This window comes from Panicum virgatum, chromosome 2K (assembly GCF_016808335.1).
Source record: "Panicum virgatum strain AP13 chromosome 2K, P.virgatum_v5, whole genome shotgun sequence".
In the NCBI taxonomy this organism is placed as follows: Eukaryota; Viridiplantae; Streptophyta; class Magnoliopsida; order Poales; family Poaceae; genus Panicum; species Panicum virgatum.
In genome coordinates, this window is record NC_053137.1 from 57,105,549 (window position 1) to 57,122,166 (window position 16,618).

The 16,618-nt window shown below is 41.0% G+C and overlaps 1 protein-coding gene and 1 pseudogene across 2 annotated transcripts; both read left to right on the forward strand.

Moving 5' to 3' along the window:
• The first annotated feature begins 3 nt into the window (after positions 1–3).
• Positions 4–7,621, forward strand: LOC120688612 (phosphatidylinositol 3,4,5-trisphosphate 3-phosphatase and protein-tyrosine-phosphatase PTEN2A-like). The gene is made up of 13 exons (XM_039970990.1): positions 4–207; positions 1,071–1,632; positions 2,300–2,401; positions 2,496–2,552; positions 3,671–3,736; positions 4,072–4,248; positions 4,357–4,443; positions 4,526–4,590; positions 4,676–4,752; positions 4,871–4,917; positions 5,510–5,640; positions 5,861–5,930; positions 6,785–7,621. The coding sequence occupies exons 2-13, from the start codon at positions 1,123–1,125 to the stop codon at positions 7,328–7,330; spliced, it is 1,935 nt and encodes a 644-aa protein (XP_039826924.1). The 5' UTR covers positions 4–207; positions 1,071–1,122; the 3' UTR covers positions 7,331–7,621.
• A 1,936-nt stretch (positions 7,622–9,557) lies between these two features.
• LOC120688696 lies at positions 9,558–14,796 on the forward strand (annotated as a pseudogene). The gene is made up of 8 exons (XR_005681175.1): positions 9,558–10,109; positions 11,297–11,436; positions 11,617–11,716; positions 11,822–11,920; positions 12,023–12,370; positions 12,747–12,839; positions 12,917–13,123; positions 14,131–14,796. The product of XR_005681175.1 is annotated as an uncharacterized LOC120688696 (transcript).
• The last annotated feature ends 1,822 nt before the right edge of the window (positions 14,797–16,618 follow it).

Below are 16,618 nucleotides of genomic sequence, written 5' to 3' on the forward strand. Positions count from 1 at the left end.
GTGGTGGATACTAGGAAGGAAGTCCCAGCGTTCTCAGTCCTAGCGTCGCCTTCTTCGGTTGTTCGTCGCGAGATCTCGCCGGCGCCGTCCTGCGCCGCCCGCCTCCTCTCCCACGCTGCCATCTGCCGCCGCACCGTTTCCTGCGCTGGTGATTCTCTGTGACGCAGTTCGCCTCCGGAGCTCGACCCCGTCGCTCCCCGCCTCCGGGTAGGTCATCGCCGCCTTCTTAGGTCAACACCCATGAAGGACATAGTCAAGGGGTCGTTCATGGTGTCAGTCTCTCGATTGCGTTTCTTCATCCACTCTCACTATCCGGGGTTTCGGTCCTGCGATTGCGGGATCAGTGGAGAGGAGCGAATGGATTTGCGTTTTGTTTCCTCAATTTGGTGCCAGTGGTCTCAGATAAAAAAAATTGAGCTCCGATCTGCATGTTCTATCTTTTTGGTCTCCAATTTGATGGTATAATCACTTGGTACGTCTTCAGTCTTGACAAATTTGATGATTTGGAGATCGAACCGGGCACAAGATCAGCACTAAATGCTGGCTGCTCTGCACTTGTTCTGCTAGTCTTGAGTTTGTGATTGATGTTTGGGCACCAAAAGAAAAAACGGGCACGAGATGATTTAAGCATTGTTGAGGGGATTTGATTTCTCTGATGTACCGTCTACGAACGGATGAATAATATCCATTTTAGGTTATGCTTGTTCCGAACAAATTATTAGATTAAACTAGATTACCCCATTCTAGGAGGTGACACTGGACAGAAATCTTACTGTTATGTGGGAACCTAAATTTTAGGTCATGATAGCCCAGCATTGGACATTTTCTTCATTCGTTAGCTAAGTGTCAGAAATCGTTTGTGACACTGTTTACAGAAGTATCCAGTCGATTGAACAAAATGAGAGCGTCCTTGGTGGGTCCATCATTTGGAGTATGGATAGTAGAGAGCAAATCATCTTAAGAATTCATCTCCATCTTTTATCTGTGCATCTCCACGCCAGTTTGCTTCATAAAGTCCTACTTTGTAGACAGAACTTCCTGGCTTATGTCCATGTGTAATTATCTTGCAGATGTTACAATTTTCTTCAGTCCTTCAGAGTAATTAACATCTATTAGTCGATCATGGAAGAACAGCAAGTCAAACCATCTGATCTGCCACCCACTGCTTCGGACAACCGGGATTCGGCTGCAACCCCTCCTAGTACCACTGTTGACCCTGTTCGTCCGGCTGCTTCAACTCAGGTTGCTGGTGCAGACCCTGCTGCTGTTTCTGCAGCAACTGCTGCTCCTGCAAAAGATGATGCAGGGCGCGAGGCACCACCATCCATGTTTTCTACATCTGGTTTGTCCACCTGGGCTAAGAACCTAAAAATTCCTCAGCCTTCCTCAGGTCAAGAATCACCAACAGGAAAGAACACATTTGCCCGTTTTACAAGTGGCCTTGGATTACGTTTGTCTCCAAAAGCTGCACAGCAAGATGAGATTGCCGAAGGAAGCACCTCCCCAACAACAGGACAGTCTGGTGTTTTTGGTTCTTTGACAAAAGGCATTGTAGATTCCTCTAAGAATGCTGTAAAGGCAGTGCAAGTCAAGGCTCGCCACATGGTCTCACAGAATAAAAGACGATACCAGGTAACTTTAATTCTACATGGGCATCTAAGATTTGATGAAAAATTGACATCTTCAAGTATTGTTGTTGTTCAGTTCTCGTAGTGTAACTGATCAGGATACAAGCATTCATTGATCACCTTCTGTGATAGTAGAATCAATAGATCAACAATTTTGTTCATCATTTGTTAAAATCTGGTCATAATTTTGTCACGGTAAACTTGCTGCATAATGTGCCTTTGTGCATCATGGTGACTGTCAGCTTAGCTCTATTCAATAACACGCTCTTAACATCCATAGGTGCTTGGCAGGTGGTAGGGTGATGCTTAGTGCCTAGGCAGGCTAGCTGGCCACCACTTTGAACGGTAGTTTCTCTATCAGTGGAGATCTTGCTTTGTGCCTGATGATGATAATAGATCATAAGTTTTATGTACTTCGATATAAAAAAAAACAAGTACAATGGGAAATTCTGTATTGGTAGAAAGGGCAATTTGCTTCCAGGAACAAGAATCATCAACTTGATGCCGTCTATTAACCTTTCTACAAATCATGTGGGGTTGATTGTTGTTATTAACACCTGATTAAGGAATTCTATGTCAGATCATACTAGTGATGATCCTTTAATTGATTAAGTTTTGTAGATTTAATATAAAGGGAAAGCTCTGTTGATTTGATTCTTCTACCTATGCAGGAAGGAGGATTTGATTTAGATATGACATATATTACTGAGAACATAATTGCTATGGGTTTTCCTGCTGGTGATTTGAGTTCAGGGCTTTTTGGATATTTTGAGGTCAGTGTACTAACAAGGGTTTAAAGTTTTCTTAAAGTTTTTTTTCCTTTTCATTTGCCTCATGAAAAAAAGGAAAATTAATACTCCATTGCAGGGTTTCTACCGCAACCATATGGAGGAAGTCATCAGGTTCTTTGAAATGCACCATAAGGTAACTTTGCTCTTTAACAAGTTTCTTAATAATTAACATAAATGCTCAGGTGACACATTTCAGATTTTTGGTAATAATCTATGTCTATTGCTGGGTTTTCTTGTCCATTCTCCTGTTAATGTATCAGTAAACACTATGATACCTTGACTTTGCTGCATTGACTTTATAGCATTAATATAATGAGCCAGATTCTTTTCTTGGCATTCATGGGTTCAATAGAGCATGCTACTTTGGAGCTCACCCTCAGAGAACATGACAGTAATAACTTTTGAAGGATTATGTGTGTACGAGCAGTAGGATGTAACATATAGATGAACAATCTTATCTATTTGACTACCAAATTCTGTTGGGACTGATATTTTTTGAATCTTTGCCCTGCATTAGTAGTTTTTTAGTTGTAAAATATTGTTATTTATTTTGAAATACAATTATGAATGTGGTCCTTTATTTGATTCATATTCGATCCATTTTACCCCACCAGAGCAATTAACAGCTTAGCTGTGTTAAAGAACAAATAACTTAGGACCTTGGAGAGGAACATGGCACCTAGGCAGGGGTGGTAATGGGCCATGGCCCTAGTGGTCACTTCACAGCCCAACTTGGCCTTTAAATTTTTTAGCTCAAAATTGTATAAGATTAGAGCCCGTCCCTTAGATTATCTAGGCCAAATTTGACGGCCCGTTACCACCCCTAGGCTAGGCTCAAACCCTGGTGCTCATTTTAGGAGGGATTTTCCTCTGTTATCGGTGAAAAAGAGAGAGAGGAAAAACTGAGAACTTTTTTACAGGGTAACCTTTGCCATTGTCATTATAGATATTAGCAATTTCTTACAATATGTGATATGCGGATATGTGTGTTTTTCATGAGATAAGCACTACATAACTGTCACCAGGGTAAAGTGTTTTCCTTCTTGAATAGAAGTTTCAAGTACTAAAGAGCATTGGTTATCTAGTTAGTTTCTAGTATTCAAGTGGAGCTAGATAAATGTAGACTCCAGACTTGAAATATAAAAGAGAACTTGTGTTTCAGGGCTTGCCTTTTTGTAGAATACTTAAAAATGTTAGGAATGTTGAACTAATCATTCATTTTAGTCTTCTAATGTAATCATTATGTTACAGGGGAAGTATAAGGTGTACAACCTTTGTTCTGAAAGGCTATATGATGCATCTCTCTTTGAAGGAAAGGTATGTGTTGCTTACTGTTTTATATGCCCCTTTCTTCTTAATATTTCCACATTTATCGTACACATAAGGCATGATGCCACCAACAAAGAAAGATAATAAAAACTCAGTGGTAATTATATCTGCTGATGCAGAAAATGTTCCCATCTTTGTCTCATTTTGGTAATTCATCGATCAGTTGTTGATGTTTTTGATTTTTGAACGATCTTTCATTTGAAGTCAGTTTGTCATTCAGCACTTACGCTGTACCTTGTCATGTCGAATCTCAAGCCTTGCAGCACAATGAATTTGTTGGTGTATTATAGTGGAAATATTCTAAATTTTTGTCCATATTTCAGGTGGCCTGCTTCCCATTTGATGATCATAACTGTCCTCCAATACAACTTGTCATATCATTTTGCCATAGTGCGTACTCATGGTTGAAGGAGGATATAGAGAATGTGGTGGTTGTCCATTGCAAAGCTGGGAAGGCAAGGACAGGGTTGATGATCTCGAGTCTTCTGCTGTTTCTAAAGGTAAAGTTATCATGCACTTGTATACCAATCAGAATACCACCTGCTACAACATCTTTATCAATTTTCTTACATTTGGAGTTTCTTTTCTTTTCCTTTTGTAATGGACAGTTCTTTCCTACTGCGGAGGAGTCCATTGATTACTATAACCAGAAAAGATGTGTAGACGGAAAAGGGCTTATTCTCCCTAGTCAGATTGTGAGTGACCCTCATTGTTATACACATATTTATTCATATAATTTTAAATTTATGCTGTTCTTAATATGTTGGAAAATTGCAGAGATATGTGAAGTATTTCGAGCGCATCTTAACTTACTTCAATGGTGAAAATCAGCCGCCACGCAGGTCTTTATACCTTTTGAACCATGGTGTCAATATGATATGTATGTGTATTGTGCTTAGTAATTAATCAAGTGATTACACTTTCCAGGTGTATGCTCAGAGGGTTTCGTCTTCATAGATGCCCCTACTGGATTAGGCCATCAATTACAGTATCTAATCACAACGGTGTGTTTATTTAATTGAAACTGAAATTGCCAAGCGCCTTGATCCAATAATTTAATGACATAATCCTTGCTGTGTTTTGATATCTTCTATTGCATCAAGTAATAAGTGTGTTATGCAGGCATTCTTTTTTCTACAAAGAAGCATCCAAGAACAAAAGAACTGATGGTAAGCATCTTCGTTGAGTAATCATTCTTATTTTGCGTTCAGTAACTTGTTGGTAGATTCTCCCCGTTTCCCCTAGTTTGCTATGGAGTGTTTAAGTAGCTCATATTATGGATTCTTCATGGTTTGCCTGTTTGCATAGTGGGTAAGGGCACCCACCCACATATTGGCGGGTATGTTTTGATGTACCAATGCTAAATAAGGGAATATCTCACTGTATTGGAAGGATTTTGTACAACTTGAAATAACTAGTACCAATGATCAATGTATTGATATTCACAGATTTAGCACATCATTTTGTTGGCTATGCAATACTACGCTTTGAGAATAAAATCACAATATTGTATTCCCATTGTTCCTGTAGACATGAATAACAAAGAAGCCATTCCCTAGATTAAGCTTCTCCTAGACACCCAAAAAAATTATAAAAAAGCTATCTTATTCTTCTATGACCTACAATATATCCTGTGAAAACTAATTTATACCATTCTAGAAAAATATATCTTGTTTATTTATTCATACTTTTATTCTGAATGTGCGGACTTTATTCCTCTCTAATCTTTGTTGGAAACTAAATTTGTTATCATAATTTCAGCCGGAAGATTTCTGGTTTAGTGCACCAAAGAAGGGGATTATGGTTTTTGCATTGCCAGGAGAACCTGGCTTAGCTGAGGTAGCTGGTGATTTCAAGATCCAATTTCATGATCGACAGGGTGATTTTTACTGGTGAGCTCCACTAGTAATCAAATTACATTATTTCCTATATAAATCTGTGCTTCTATTAGACTATTACTTCTTGGGTTCATTTTTCTTTTTATTCCCATTTTTTATGAGTTGCACGTACATGTATATATTATTTCGAAACAGTAGAGCCGACTTTTGACATGGGAAGCTTGAAAAGAACTATTATCTGTATATTCATTTTCATTTTCCCCGTCTTTTTCAGCTGGCTGAATACAACAATGATGGAGAACAGGGTAACTTTGAATCCAACTGATCTTGATGATTTTGACAAGGTGAAGTACATCGATGATAGTGTTCATATCTGTCTGTGTTTTTGAAGAGCGAATATCAAATTATTTAACAAGATTTGCCACTAAGTCCTGAATTCTAATGTGTTCACATATTGTTCTTATGATGTTGGAATTGGTTGTTAGACACTTGTTTGCTCACACATGTTAGGAAGATAGTTTCGAAAATGTTCTCCATAGCCCTTTGTGGTTGGCGGCCTTTTGTACAGTTCTACTCTTTTTTCTTCTTATTTATATATATACCATACCACAGCGGGGGCTTCCCCCGCTGTACAGTTTTCAAAAAAAAATGTTCTCTATATCTTCTAGTTGATGCCTGAGATTTTATTTGTCCAAATTTACTTCGTAATTTCAAGCCATTTTTTTGCTCCATGCATTCCCATACTGAATAGTGAATACTACTGTGTAACCTCTTGTTCGCTTTGCTGCTTCTTGGTAGGGATGCAAGTGGGTACCCATTGGTGTTTTTGGGTTTCTTATGTTAGTTCATTTTCTCTCCCAAATTAATTACGTAGCATGCCACTCTAGTTCATTTTATCAAGTTTTGGGTCGACCCAATGACCCAAAAAATGTGGGACTTGCATCCCTACTTCTTGGTCATTGAGCCACGAAATCTAGGAAGTTGAATTTGCAACTGAGTACATATATTTCTTTTCTGTGTTTTATCTTATTATCAATAGGCAAAGAAAACAGACATTTTGTCAATAATTAGTTACTTCTTCAAGGACTGCTGAATGCAGTATTTTCTATTATTAGATACTGTGTAATACAACAATGTCTATCTTGTTTACCAGTTTTTGTTTGTTGAGACTTGAGACTAAAATATTAATTTTTTTCAGAGGAAATTGCCATCACCAGGCTTCCAGGTAGAGGTTGTTCTGGTAGATTATGATGGCTCACAACCGCCAAAACCAAAACTAACTGCTGGACCTGCTGATAATAAATCTGATACTAATTCCTCGGGTAGCACAGTTGCAAAAGAAAATAATGCTGCACCTGCAGAATCCAATAAGGGAACTGGAAGCAATGATAAAGATGAAGTTTTCTCTGACAGTGAAGGGGAAGATGGATCATCCAAGGGAAGAAAGGAGAAGACTACCAGTGGTGGTCAAAGCAACACAAATGCTTCTAAACCATCTGAAACAAGCACCGTGCAGGAGGCATCAGCTGCTGCTAGTAGACTGGAGAAAGTAGCTGTAACGGAACAAGGAGCTGCAAAGGCACCTGATACTACATCCCTCAAAACTGAAGTCAGCAGCAAGAGCAGCTCCACCACGGAACCACCTCCAGCTGTTGATTCTTCCAGCATGAGCGAATTCAAGGCCATTGCAGCAGATGCCTCTGTGTTTTCTTTCGGAGATGAAGATGATTATGAAAGTGAATAGTCGCTTTTATGGTGTTTGGTTCTCATTGTACAGTTTGTAGCCTCCTGTGGGCCATCATAGAATGTCAGTTGTTGCATTTTGTTTTCACTGTAGAAGTTACATCAATCTGTGATGTTGTACCCAGATGAACTTGTTGTAACTCAACCAGGCCTGAACTTTGTTGATACCGCTCCTATTTGTTCACAGAACTACTTTGTACACAACCTTAAACGGTGCCATAACATCTCGAGTGTCATGTGCACGTTTACAGGAAGACTTTCTACATGGACTTTTTTTTTTTGATAATCTTTCTACATGGACTTGGTACAATTACATTTGAGCATTGTTTGGACAGTTGATATTCGAATTCAAGTCCTAGTTCAAAGTTGAACCGGATCTAAGAGCACCTTTCAAAACTTGTCTCAAGCTTGTTCATGGCACAGGTTCAATTGTCTGTACATGTTGAAGTGAATTGACCACCTTTTCTTATCAGCTTAAGGCTTGAACTGGTTGGTGCATGCAACTCAATATGATATTAGAGCTAGATTTCTCGAGTTCGAATTCTAACGGCGCGATTAAATAAAATAATTGCAACTGACTTCTAATTTTCATGTTTGAGGCTCGAGAGAGCCTGCAAGTGAGGGGGAGTGTTGAAGTCTGCCAGTGAGGGGGAGTGTTGAAGTCTAAGTGAATTGCCCATCTCTTCTAATTAGTTTAAACTTTTGGGTTGAATTGGTAGGAAAATAAATAAAGTTATAAGCCCTTGGCGAAGACATTTGGCCCTAGCGGGTCATTAAGCAATTTTTTTAACATTTCCAAAGATGATACTTTTTTATATGGTGCGGTCTATGGTAACACACTTCGATACTTAATATCTTGTACTCCTACCCAAAGGTGCTCCTTTTTTATCAGGTGCCGTCTATGGTTACACACTTCGATACTTAATATCTTGTACTCCCACCGAAATATTTGTCACCATTGACTTTTTGCTTATAAACTTTTAACTAACAATAGCAATATTTATTAAATTAATTAGTTATGTATAGTATTGGAGTATGCTTATCTCTTGCACGAATGTTTATAGAAAAGACGAATAGTCAGGTTAACTAGAAAAATCAAGGGTGTCAAATATTTTGAAACAGATGGAGTACACTATAATGTTTATAACCACATCATATTAAAGAGATTTTCAAATGAATCCAATGATATGAAATTTGCATGCTAAGTATTGGTCAAAATTGAATATTGGGTCGCATATGCCTCCTATCAAAGGAAGGGACTCTCTTTGATAGTGTACTCCGTAGACGAGGAAGAGTCTAGTACTCTCGTAGCGAGATAGCACATGATTATGGTAACTTTGTGGGAATAAGTCAAGCAAGCTGAGCATTTCTTAGTGGTGGATGGGGAGACACATCACCAATTTTAAAGCCGCACCGGTACATATAAATATATTCAAAGTTATAAAATTTTCTGTGATTGCCATTTAGCCACCCCACTGAGCCAAAAGGTCCTGGGTTCGAGTCAGCCTCTCTGCATGCAGGGGAAAAGCTTGCCTCGGTTATTCCTTCTCCAGACCCCACTCACGTGGGAGCTACCAGCACTGGGTCTGTCCTTTATTGCCATTTAGTCACCTTCCTATCTCAAATTAATTTCCCACACATATATGTTGTCCATCAGGTTGACAAAAAAAATGAAAAAAAGAAGAAAACATATAAAAGGTGAAAAGTGTGTAAGTATGACCATACTTTTTAGAAAAATATATGGGATTACAACGTTCTATATTAATATAATATGATTAAGTGGCTGTGCGAAATGAACTAGACAAAAGTATCCGAGGACAGTGAACTCACACAAATCAAAGCTAAAGGATAATCATATTTTTTTTCAACTACCAAAGAATAGAAAGATAATTAACTACTTTCACATCTATAACCATCTGGTAATTTATTCGACATGTTTTTCCTCAATGAGGATACACTTGTTGCTGCCAAATGTTTTGGCCGCAACGGAATCAGCACCTAAAGTACTCTGATCCTAGTGGACTAGTTAATTAACTGAATGAAATGATAGAACATCCCCCGGCCACAGTTAAATTGTCGCCTAATGACTCCCACGGCGTAACTACTTCCGTTGCCGTGCCGTGCCGTGCCGTGCCGGCGCGCACGACCCCGCCACCCTTTTATTATTGGGTTAGCCAGTTAGCCGTCAAGCGTTAGCCATCACCAACCAACCCAGGCCCGCCCCAGCGGGACCGGGACGCAACAAGGAAAACAGAGGCGAGCGGCCTCCGGAGCGAAGGAAGGGGACCCGCCCGCCGGAGCGCCCCGAGTCCAAGCCCGCTCCGGCCCAGACCCCGGCCCAAGCGGCAGGTCGCCGGCGATGCCGTTCCTCTCGACGCCGTCGTTCGACCTCTCCGCCGGCGCGGAGCCCACCCTGGGCCCGCGCCCCCCGGCGGTTCCCCCGCCTCCACCCACGCCAGCGGCCGCGCATCATCATCAGCCGCCGGTGTCGGAGGCGGCGGCGCGGCGGCTGCGGGAGGCGGAGGAGCGGCTGCGCGAGGCGATCGAGGAGCTCCACCGGCACCAGGGCGGCGCGGGCAAGGGGAGGGGAGGGGAGGGAGGAGCAGCGGGAAGGGGAGTGGGGGTGCGGCCACGAGGGGGAGTCGTGCGCGGCGCACGCCGCGGGGAACCTCTGCCAGAGCTTCCTGCTCTCCTACGGCGTCCGCGTCGGCATCGGTATCCTCCTCCGCGCCTTCAAGCTCGCGCGCCGCAGGTCCTACGGCTCGCTCCTTGACCTCAAGGTACCCATCGTTGCTCCAAACCGCACGGGAATCAGTTAGGAGCCTAGGATTGGAGTATGCGAAGTTACTTCCCTTGGTTTGGTTGGTTCAGTGGAGTAGAATTGGCGATTTGGCTTAGCTGATGGACATGTTATGGGAGGGATTGAGCAAAGGTCAGATTCATGTTTACATGCTGCTGCTACAGCTGTCGCTTTCTCAGGCGTTGTGGCATTTGTGCACTGGCAAAGTTAAAATATTTGTGCCAGCTGTTGTGGCATTTGTAGTGCATATTCTAGTAGCAAGTCTATGCCAGAGCTGAATTGGTTGCTTTGACTGATATACCTACCGAATATTTCCTGCTATTCATTGATTTACTGTTTCTTGCATTGAGGCTGCCCACGCCTCCGATCTGAACAAATACTGTTCCACCACTGCTGTCTGCCTTTCTCACCAATTCATTGTTTACAAATACTGTCCTGTTGGCGCGGCTCCGATCACCGCCGCACTGCGAAACAGAGCACCGCCGAGGGGTCGACGGTGAACTCAACCCTCCGGCGAAGCTCCGCCCAGAATTGGGTGCGCAATCGACGCACCTCCTCACACTCAAGCTCACCGACCCGCTCTCCTTACGAATTCGCTATCACACAGAGAGAATTTCGCTCGGCGGGAGGAAGAAGATGAACAGTGGACACGGGAGGATTTCGCGCTCAAACGCTCGGCGCCGAACGCCGTTTTTCCAATTCCTCGCGGTGGCATGATCACAGGGTTACAAGAAGGCTATATAGCCGGGCGGACGCGCCCCACGACCACGCGCTGCCCTATCTCACCGCCACGACCTCCTCTGCTCCGCCGCGACGCGCTCCTGCGCGCTTGACGTGCTCCGGAGATACCGCGGTCAATGCGGGCGCTCTAACGACCCCAACGGCCTCCCTTTTGCTCGCTCGGACGAGCTCGATCACCCCCCGATCTTGACTCCACTCACGCCACGACGATCGCCGCACACGATCGCGTTCCGCTCGTCCCGGCGCGCACACACGGCCGGACCCGAGCTCACACCCGCGCGCACACACGCGCACACACGCACCCCCCAGCCGCGAACACGATCGCGCTGGGTTTATTTCCAACATGTCCCACCAGTACTATCCGTCTTTCTCACTGTTCATTATTTCAATAAAGTATGCCCAACTAATAAATATTCTAATTCACAGCAACTGGTTTCGGAGAAAGATCTTATAGTAAGAGAAGAAGCTTGCCGGGTAGGGTTACTTTTTGGAGGGTTCACTGGATCGTATCATGCACTTCGATGTTTCCTTAGGAGATTTAGGAAAAAGGAGACACCATACAATGCGTAAGTACCTATTTGCTATGACTCCTTGCCTACATTTCAACAATCTCTCGCTAATAAGTATACATCTAACCAGTGCTTAACCTTGGGTAATCACTACTAGGTCCATATTAGGCTATTTTGCTTTATATTTTTTTTCATCAAATCATATTCATGACTCAACTGAAGGGCGTGATGGAGCAGAATATTAGCAGGTTCGGTGGCAGGATTGGCCATACTAGCACTAGATGATTCAAGTAGGAGGCGCACTCTATCTCTATATCTTCTAGCAAGGCTCGCTCAGGTTGGGAATAACTAATCAGTTTCCTTGTCCCTGTGGCAAAATTTGATAGAAGACAAATGATACAGGAAATATTGATTCATATTCATTACTGCCTAATAATTGCAGTGTGCATATAATTCTGCAAAGTCTAAGAACAAATTCCACTTTTGGGGAAGCCATTGGAGACATGGAGATGCATTGCTTTTTTCATTGGCATGTGCCCAGGTAACAAAATGTGGCTACCTAGCACTATAGTTTGCTTTTATATGAATATAATTCTGTTATGGTGGGAAAAGACTTATGTAATCACCAGTCTTGTGTTTCCAGGTTATGTATGCTTTTGTTATGAGGCCTGAAAGCTTACCTAAGTCCTACCAAGAATTCATCCTCAAGACAGGACCAGTAGCAGAACCTGTTTACAAGGTTGTCAGAGAATGTTGTAGAGGTGGTCCTGTGGATCTAACTGCTCTCTCAACCTATTTATCAAACAAGAGGAATTCGGATTTGATAAATTTAACAACCAATCCATCCATTATTCCGTGTTCTGTGATTCATCCGGACAGAGCATCGTGCTTGGCTCAAAATGTTAATGTTGTTTCATCAACATTCAAGAAAACATTCCCTCTATATTTCTCATTGACATTTGTACCCTTTGTTGTTCTACGCCTTCAAAAGGTAATTCACTAGCCACTTTATTTTTTATTCTTTTTTAAGATTCAACTATTTCACTGAAACCTGATATGTTGTTGCTATTATCTGTGTATAATATTTTTCTTTCCAATATAACTTATGACTCAAACTTACCTCAACAAGATAAAATCAAGTTATGTTGTGCCACTCTCTTTTTACTGTGCCTGCATAACATTATTGAGTTTTGTTAAATGCAAAATCTTGCACCATATTATTTTTATTCTGCCAACGATCATTTTCCCAATTGCTAACAATCCAACAAACAAGTAACCGTTTTTTGTATATAGTCTTGCTTACTGTTGATGTATATCCACCTTATGCAAGTGAGCTAACTCATGACTTTATTAAATAAAAACATTAGTTCCTGGAATCGCCTGCTGCAACTTGTTGGCGTGCTCTTGTGGGTGCAGTTCGGTCCACCACCTTTTTGTCTGCTTTTGTCACTTTATTTCAGGTAATTTTCCATAGCAGCAGTACATTACTTCACACATAACTACTCATGATTCTGATAGTATTCTTGCATGTTGGTAGGCTTCTATATGTTTGCACCGAAAAGTTGCAAACAAAGACCACAAACTTGTGTACTGGTTTGCTGGTTTGACGTCGGGTCTCTCAATTCTTTTGGAAAAGAAAGCTAGAAGGGCTGAGCTCGCCCTCTATGTGCTTCCCCGTGCTGGAGATTCTCTATGGTATATATTGATCAACTGCCACCTGCTCCCAAATATAAAAAATGCTGAGGTAATTTTGCATATTAACCCCCCTCTTTTTCCTTGCACTCTGATTTCTAATTATTTAATTTTCTGCAAAGTAATCTAAGAGGTAAAGTGAACAACATTTCCCTTTTTTGAAAATAATTCGAAATTTTTGTGATATAACACATTATGTTCTTAACCGTCACGAATGGAAAGGATCTTATAATACATAAATCTTGTTTGAAGGCGTTATGGGCATTGTGCTCCTTGGCTATGTGCCAAGTAATGTTTCATTGCTCCACCTCTTCTAGAGAGCATGCACAAACTTTAAAGCACCCCAAGGCGCAGCTAGTTGTAATTTGTAATCCACCCTTCCTTTATGTTTTAAAATCCTTATATGGTTCAGATTTCAGTAAGGTTGGAGCAAAGACTCACTTTTTAGGCTAGTAGCTTTAGATTCCACTAGTTGTCCAGTAATGGTTCCTCTGTGGTATCCAGTAAGGCAATCCTGTTAAATGTTAGATGTAGACATGTAGTGGCACACTGGCGGGGTTGTTGCTTTACAGTTACTTATTGACCACATTGGTGGGTTTTTAAATTATCTCAGTTTGGTGTTAACTTTTATTTTCCTTACAACAATAGAGTGTAAGGAAGTGGTGCATTTAAAATGTGATAAAATCTTATGCAATCATACAAATCATGTATAAAGCAGAGTAGAAATTCTGCAGTTGCTGGTTCCTTGATTTTTGGAAACTAGTTGGATCTTCATGTCTGAATTATATTGGCATAATCCAGACTCTGAGTGAAAACTCAGCTGATTATTTTTTTCAAAAATGGCAGAGGGAGCATGGTAGTCTTTTCTGTCCGTGCTGTTGACAGAAGTTAGGGTTGGGAACTTTTGATGCTGGTACTTTGGAGTATATCCTGCAGCTAGATGTGTTATCTTTGCAAACCTTTCATTTTCCTGTTTAACCTCATGGCATCCTGAATCAACCAACCCAGCATGTGCCAACCTTTCATATTTCAAAAACAGTAACGTGGCAACCTTTGCAGGTGGCTCTCTTCTGCATGTGCATGGGGGGAATAATGTACTTTCTGGAGTATGAGCCAGACACCATGGCTCCATTCCTCAGAGGTCTCATCCGGCGGTTCCTGGCAAGCAAGATCAGCAACCCGAGGCCCCCTCCTCCCAATCGCAACACCTCATACTCGTACCTTCAGACGCTGAATGCTCTGGAGCAATCAAGAACCCAGCCAGGGGTGGATAACGGGCCGCCGACATCAGAGAAGTACAACCTTGAATCAATCCCTGGACTTTAGAAAGCTCGTGTGTGGACGTTATAAGTTCTTATAGCTTCAGAGAATCAGTAAATCTAACCAAATCAACACCGGTCGCATGTGCTGTCATGAGGTACAGATGGGTTTAAGAATTTCACGATACGAGTTATGATGTTTTGAGATCAGTTGCAAAATAAATGAATAAGCAGAGCTCTTTTGTGCGGGAGTGGTGTGATATAAAGCAACTGTTCGTTCTTAGATTGTAACATGGAGTGGCAAAGGTTGCTTATGCCAATTGCCAAGGAGTTGCCCTGTTTGGTCTTGCAACAGAGAATTTGTCAATATGCTTACATCTGGTCCTGTGTTTTGGGGATATATTGTACATTTGTTTCTATTAATTGTGTGGAATGACCTCCACTCGTATCGTTCTTGCCCCTAAAACTCATTTCGATCTTATACTGTTCTGTCTATAAAATATAATTTGCCATCTATGGGAATTCTTTAGCAGTCGAACTTTTTTATTTTTATAGTAGCCATCGAACATTTTGACCTTCCAAATTCTTGACAACGATATAATCAGTAGCGGAGCCTCAAGTGAATAGGGGGAGCCCTATAAAAAAAAACTCTACATTTATGTTTCAGCTATCCTGCACCGTTCCATGGCAAGGAATTGCTTCTCTAGGATTCTTGATGGATTTTTTTTCCAGCCTTGGCCATTAATATTCATAGACATTCATAGATATAGTCAGGTAACATAAGATAGATGTCATTAAGTTTACCATGAAAATTTTCTTTGAAATGTATAATCTTTTTCACCTTAATTTCCATTTTTAAAAGAGTAGAGTCAAAATCCTATCTATTTTGTTTTTCAATCCGAAAGAGTAACATGATCCCCAAACGTGGTTAAAACGGTCCCTATAAATCTTAAGCAACATGCTCTCAAAACTGTTACTGTTGTCTAATAGACGGTCTTATGCATTGCTAACAGACAACCCCTATATTATATTGTCCGCCAAAATGACGATGGGTGCACAACCATGGCGGAATCGTCTCATAGAGCGAAAATATCCTGGATAACTTATTAGATTGCTCTCTCTCTCTCTCTCCACCTGAGAAAAATTCTACGTTGCTATGCATGGCATAACTTATTAGATTGCTAACATAGAGCAATTTACCTGCCTTTAAGGTAAGAATAGCCTAGACTGGTACTAGTTATTTCACAGAAGTCATAATATGTTAAGAATAAGATGGGGTCATGCATAGAGTAAAACAATCAAGCTGTTGCGTGTAGTTGCGTCAGACGCAGACGTCAGTAGGGAGCAGTGGCGGACACATGATTTTTTTTTTGAGCCTGGCTTACCGCTTGTAGCGAGGCTTGAAAAATTTAAAATTTCAAATCTATTACATTGAACGGGAAAGTATTAAATCTAGACGAAATAAATAACTAATTGCATATTTTGCTTGTAAATTAAGAGACGAATCTAATGAGTCTAATTAGGCTATGATTATATACTAAATTGCTACAATCATTTCTACAATAATCATGCACTAATGATGGATTAATTAGGCTCATTAGATTTGCCTTGTAGTTTACGGATGAGTTATGTAATTAATTTTGTGATTAGTCTATATTTAATACTTCAAATGTGAAAAGATTCAATTTCAAAAAATTTACACCAATAACTAAACCAGACTCAAATGCCCAAGCACACAGACAACGTCGCGGTTGTCATGGTTAGTCCTCCAAAGTAAAGGCCTGTACTAGCTTAGGGGGTGTTTAGAAACAGTGACTTCAAAAAAGTCCCAGGGACTTTTTAATATTTAGAAGTATTAAATAAATATTAATTATAAAACTAACTGCAGAACTCTGGGGCTAAACTGCGAGACGAATCTAATGAGGTATCTTAATCTATGATTAGCGAACGGTTACTGTAGCATCACTGCAGCAAATTATGAATTAATTAGGCTCATTAGATTCGTCTCGCGAAAAAGCACTCAGCTGTCAAAAAACATTTATAAACATATTTTATTTAATAATATAAAATAGTAAAATTCTTTTTGATGTGATAGGGACTTTTGAAGCCAAACAGGCCCTTAGAGCTGGTACACGTGAGTCTCGAGAGAAAATACATACAACAATTTATTTTTTATTAGTACATGTGAGACCCAATTACATTAATTATTTACTCATCTTCCTTTCTCATTGTGTGGAGGAGCTCGGTCTTGGGAGCGGTGCTACCAGAGTACCAGCTAGCGAGAGTCT